Source organism: Aptenodytes forsteri, unplaced genomic scaffold (genome assembly GCF_000699145.1).
Source record: "Aptenodytes forsteri isolate BGI_AS27 unplaced genomic scaffold, ASM69914v1 Scaffold102, whole genome shotgun sequence".
In the NCBI taxonomy this organism is placed as follows: domain Eukaryota; kingdom Metazoa; phylum Chordata; class Aves; order Sphenisciformes; family Spheniscidae; genus Aptenodytes; species Aptenodytes forsteri.
The window spans coordinates 907,554-913,947 of NW_008795771.1; the positions used below are offsets into that span (position 1 = coordinate 907,554).

Consider the following 6,394-nt stretch of genomic DNA (forward strand, 5'->3'; position numbering starts at 1 on the left):
GGGGGGGGGATTGCGAGCCCGTGCCGCGCTCCCGGGTCCATCCTTCCGCGGTTGCCGGGCGCAGGACTCGTCCGGGCGCCGGAGGATCCGCCTGCCTTCTGGCGGCTCTTTTTTTTACGTTACGGTCATGCAAGGGCTTTCGTTTCGCCCCAGGGATAGGGAGTTTCGCGCCTACAGGGACTGCAACGCTTTCCTCCGTAGCACAGTGGCTTGCCTCTCCCCAACCGATCCTCCTTATCTCCAAAAAGAGGGCTGAAAGCGGCGCCGGGCGCTGCCGCCGGCACAGCAGAAGCGGAGGGGAAGGGGCTCCGGCGGGAGGAAGCTCTCCCGGAGCCGGCGACAGGTTTCTCCAGCTCCTTCCCCGCAGTGAGGCTCCGGGAGCCACGCAAGCCTGTCGCGGCCCGTCCCTCCCGTGCGAGGAAGGGCTGCGCGGGAGGACAGCGGCGGCCGGGGACGCTGCATCTGACCCTCCGCTGGTCCCGGGCGTGACCGACCCCAACGTCCTAAGAGCTGGAGGGTTGCGTTGTTTGTTGCAAACCTTTTGAAGCAAAGGTCTCATGCCGAGAGACAAGTGCCGCCTGAAGCTGCAAATGACAGCGCAAATGCCCCACCCCCATGAGACATCGGCTTTTAAGACTTGCATTTTGATGCGTTTGTCCCCTCTTTTCTGCATCCAAAGATGTCGAGGCTGACTGTAGCCCGGGTCTGTGTACATAACACATCGAAGACTGATAAAGACAACAGCGGTTCAGGACCCTTCCAGGAGCCATGGAGAGCTGTCACTGGCACCACAACTGGGTTCTGAGATGACATTTGTAAAACAGAAAGGCTTCCAGTTTTTACTGTGCATGTTTTAGTGCTTCTGAAATGCTATCATTCAAAATGTGAGTCAGAAAACACCCCAAAAATGTGAACAACCACCTCGACATGAATATGGCTTCCATCCCTGGTCACCGCTCTTGGCTATCAGTGAGGATGATAGCCCTTCTATATAGAGTTTGTTTATATATGTCTAAGAGAAACACTTCTTCCTAGCTTTTTTCCAGCTTCTTTTCCAGTTATCTTTATTTCCATACCTTCAGATTTAGGCCCTGTCACTTTCTGTTTGTGTGCAGACTTTACGGGGCAGAGGCTGGGCACTCTCTGCTTCTGGAGTGCCATTGTACGTAAGTAACTCCTGCTCCTGGTAACTCAGTCCTGCATTTTTTTACCCAACCAAGTGAAGTCCCCTCTGGAGGAAAAAAGCAGTGGTTTTGGTTTTGTTTTTAAAACAATTGCACACATAATAGGAAAAGCACAGAGACAGAAGCAAGAGCATTTATGCAAAATCTTCAAATTGCTTAATGTAAAACAACAAATATGCTGTAACGCTGATAAAAAGAGGAATCAAACCGTAATTCATTACATATGACAATATTTTACAGATAGAAGTTAGCCCTGTACAAAATTACAATAAACACAACTGAAAACTGAAATCTAAGAGGTGCAGCAGACGGCTCAGACTGCAAAGCCAGCTTGGCTTGGATGGAGGATGTCTTCTCTTCAGCAGCAGAACTGTGAATTCCAAACCCCAAACCAGTCTTGACTCCTGATCTCATACTAATTTCCTCAAGTGGGGGAGCCACTCACATTGCAGTTTCACAACTACAAGATTCAGCCACAGTGTACAGCAGACAGAGAAAGTCTAAGCCAAGTTCTGTTTGTGTTGGCAATTTTATGGAAATCACTGCATGAGGAAAAATTTAGATTAAGTAATGCTTGATTGAATTAAGCCACAGTTCCCTCAGAGTATGGCTTATTTCTAGACAGCTGCCATTTAGCCTACTGACTTTAATATATCACAGAGCTCATATTGATACACTACCCATATCAGAAACTTGTTTTCTGGTAGCATGGCATATAAACATTTTAATGCAGAGTCCAAATAATTCATTAGCATGCAACCATTAGTGGAAGGAAGCAAGCATGTCTCATTAGTTTATAACTAATTTGACTTCATTTGATTTTTCTCTAATTTTTACCTTGTATTTCCCTTCCGAGTAAATACAGACCACTACAGTATCTTCATTTTATAATTCTTTAGAGCGATTGATTAATTGAATTATAAGGGCAGACACAAATAGAAATTTACATTCATGAAGCAAGAAAAGGGAGCGACTTAAATTCCCATAGACAACAACTGGTAGTGGGATGAAATCAAAGCAGAAGAGGGATATCTGCACTAAATGAAACTGAGGACAAGGTCGCCCACGGGCTGTCCACACATGAATACTCCACCCTAAAGCACGCACCAGAGAGCGGCTACCACACAGAAGCTTCCACTGCCAGGCACAGGAACCTCCTTCAGACCAAGCATCTCTGTGCTCTAACCCCACAACGCACAGGCTCATCACTCTCAGAAAAGCTGGCATATAGCAGATACGCTTTGGAGCCAGAACTACTGAGATGATAAACTCAAGAGTTCAGCGCTTTGAAGCCACAATCAAGCATAGAAGCTTTTATGAGCAAGTTTTGGTGCTATCTGCATAGTAACATTTCCTCCTCTAGTAAAGGTCAGGACAAATGCCTAATAAATCAGCTATATTTCCCCATGAGGCCAAAAAAATCATCTACTAAGTCCATTCCCATTTGTTTCATCTTAATCTACTTCCCCAACCCATTCTCGCAATTTTGTCAGAGCACTAACATGAAGGAACGCAATTACATAATTCCAGCATTAATCTGAGCAGTAAGAGCTCCTACTGCCAGAGAAGGGAACAAAAAGCATGCCTAAAACTTCCGCGGCAGTATGTCAGTCGTCATTACCCAGGAGAGGTTTGCTGCTTTACTACACTAGTCCTTGAGAACAAACAAATTTTCAAGTTGTTTTTGCTCCGTTTATTGTCTGACTTGGTTTTTACATTAAATTAACACACACAATGGCTTCGTTATTGTTACAGGGAACAAACTTGTCCAAGGAGTTTCCAATCCAAAATATATTGACAACTTGTAAGCACCTTGGTTCAGCAGAAAGATGAACGCTCACCAGAATGCATTCAGAATCAGGAAAAGCCTCCCCAAGTTTTTTCATTTTACACATAGCTAAATATTCTGCATGTCAAGTGTCCTCATCATCAGGCTTCTCTCTATAATTTCCCTTCAACAGCAGGTCAGATCATATAATTTGTTTTAAAGTATACTTATCAATATGCATTTTTTGGTAAACTGTTAACATTCAAAATATTTGCTCATTACATTATATAACAGTACATTACATTTAAATTGCAACACACACACACCCCACCCCTCCACCTTCAGTTCAGTATTTCTTTTCTAGAACTACCATCTTTCATTTATACTGAGTAACAGGAGATTTTATCTGTACCTTTTACTTCAACGGTTGTCATGCTTGCAACACGCAGCTCCAACCAAAAAAGGCAAAAAATTAACTGTAAAAATAATTTAAAAAAACAAATAGAAACCAGTGATTTATTAAACTGCAGATTGCTCGAACTCCCACACTTTTTTAATGCCAAGAAACAAGTATCTGGTTCAGCAGGCAGACCAACAGAGTGCAAATGACTCAGATGGTTGGATAAGATATACAGAACTATTTTGAATAAAATTTCAAAAATAGGTCTGTCTCGCGTATGCGAGGTTCAGGAGAGATACAAATCCTTTAAGAAAGGGAATATGCCTACTCATACACACATTTGTATGAATGGAATGACTTTTTAAAGATTGGTGTGCTTTCTTACTATAATAAAGATGATCAACGAGAAGCAAGTCTTTTCTCTCCAATATTCCACACAGATACTACAAAATATGCAGAAAAGAACACCAAGAACTACATCAAACATATAGCTCAAGTGCAGTTCGCTTTTATAGCTCTGTAGAGAGGTATTTCTTCTCTTTGCTGTCGAGGCAAGGAGAAACCTTATGTTGTACTTGTATTAAAGAAAAAGCTAGCAGTAAATAGGAGAATGAGTTATAGTCATGTAAGATAAAAGCTGTTTCCACAATGGTCTCATTCATGTTGATCTGCGTATTTCAGCTATAAAGGTATCTTTTTGTATTTTTGGACAATACCTCATGTTTTACCTCAGCTGAACAAAAATCTCTCTTTTTCTCTCAGTGACAGAAGAGTTACTGGCATAAGCAGTCACACAATAGCATCACCTCACTTGGTTAAAGAAACAACATTTATATATGGAATTATCTTCCAGGCATTAATATTATAGAAAGAGTTAAAGTAACAATATGGAAAATGGTTTATTCCTTATACTAGAAAATAAGAGAATTCAACAGAGATGCAACTATGATTGCCTAGTGTCATTTCAATTAATCTACAACTTTACATACTAACAGCCTGACACAACAGTAGTATGCATTTCGAAAAATCAATTTTAAAAAACCCATTAAATACTATCAAATAGCACTAATCCATGCTAAATATTGCCAGGTTTTCCTTACCTCTCTTCTCTTTCACCAAACTTAGGTGAAAAATTGAAAAGAAAGTGATTTTCTCTCCATTTTGTCAATCTATGCAATATAAAAGCTACTGCCTTTTGCAGCTTTTCTATGTTTTTTCTGCTGCTGAACCATAATTACAATTGGGTATCAGCTCAAATTAATACTGGGTCCCTTTGCAAGTGGGCCAAAATCAACCGAAAGAGCTTTCAAACAAACTGCAGTCTTCTCTACTAATTCACACAAACGGTCCCACTGCTTTTGCAGGACTTGTGATGAAATTATGTGCCTGAATTACAAGGGCAACCTAATGCCCTTTGGCTTTGTACCTCCTACCTTTGTAGGATCTTGTAAGCACTTTTCAGTTACCTACAACACTCAAGTATCAGCATAAAATTTCCAGCACAGGTTTAAAAATTCAGTTTTCTGATTTCCCCTGCCCCCAAATTTAACTTGCAGTCCCTAAACTAGACAATGTAGCTTCTCTAATAATCTTGAAGCTGTGTAAACCTTTCAGTTCCATCAACCAACACCGATATCCCAAAAGGTATTCTAAACTGTCAGTAAGAAAATATTTAAACATTTAAAAGATTAGTTAGATAGTTTATACATGATTAGCAAGCACCATCCAGATGGCTTCAGAACGACATATAACTGTATTGTTATGCTATTCAATTACGTTTTTGCACAACTATGCAAATATTCAAATGTGACATTTATCTATACAAATAGTCAAGTGATGCTCTAAGTTCAATTTCAAATTGCTTTTCTGCTGTTGGCGATGGGGGCAGTGATGAGAACACATCCCTGTACCCTGAAACTACTTCACATCCATGTTCAGCATATGCATCTGTCCACTAAATGAATTTTCAGTTGGTTTGATTTTGAGGAAACAAGGCCAGGGGGGGCCACGAACGACCAAAAAACAAACCCCCCAGTCTGTAAGGGGGCCCATTTTATTGTTTGTGATACAGTTGACTTGAAAGTTCACATTTCCCTTCTCTGAACAAAGTTCTGACATGAGGCCCCAAAATATTCAAAGCTTAGGTGATCTGAAGTTCCCCATCAGTTGTTATAATTAAAACTGAGACGAAGCACAGAAATTATTGTGTGATACAACATAAAGACTAGCAAAAGAATACTAATCTTCAATAAACCACTAAATTGATTTTACAGGAAACAAATATTCAGTAAAGCATTTTATACTAAGCTATTTTTAATATTATGAAATGGAGACAAGGAAAAGTAACACAATATGTTAATAGAAGAGATGTTAACGGATCTCAGTCAGATGAATTACATCAGCACTTCGGTGTAGACTAAAATCTACTACTACTTTCAGTGTCTGAATTCAGTTTTGTGCTGTGAATGTAACAACACAAAAGGTGACATTTCTTCCCTCCTCTGCACTTTTCTTGGCAAACAGTATACATACATAATCTATGCATATTAAGTTCTGTTACACACAGACTAACATTCTAGGAATAATAGCTACCTAAAGCCCGACTAAAGTATATTAAATATTGAGTTGTTTCAGTCATTGTAGACCATGAGCCACGCAACCATCACAACGGCAACTCCGAACATTGGCAGCATAATGAGGTTCTTGTATTTTTGCCATGATGATTGTTCAACTTCTACTTCATCCTTTCTTCTCTTATTCTTTCTTCGCCCTTTTAATCTGTTTTCAAAAGCTTCCAGTTCAGCCTAGATGAAGAAAAACAGTAGTTGACATTTGCGTCAGAATTAAAAAAAAAAAAAAAAGGAAATGAGCAGATTTTAAATAACATTCCCCAAAACAGTTTTATAAAAATAACTGGCAGCCAATGGAAGTTATACATCTCTTACAGATGAGAGGGTAGCACTATATCCCGTGGTTACAAAGCACTTAGCTTCCAAGTATTAAACCATTGTTTAGTTTCCTATAAAAAATATTTCCAAAAAT

The 6,394-nt window shown here is 40.1% G+C and overlaps 1 protein-coding gene across 1 annotated transcript in view; it reads right to left on the reverse strand.

Annotated features, from left to right (window-relative positions):
* Positions 1–2,482: 2,482 nt before the first annotated feature.
* The window catches only part of NFXL1 (nuclear transcription factor, X-box binding like 1), a 50,666-nt gene continuing 46,754 nt past the window's right edge, over positions 2,483–6,394 (reverse strand). The window contains exon 22 of the mRNA XM_009283597.2: positions 2,483–6,156. Coding sequence (XP_009281872.1) covers positions 5,983–6,156 — 174 coding nt within the window. The 3' untranslated portion in view covers positions 2,483–5,982. The remainder of the gene's footprint in view (positions 6,157–6,394) is intronic.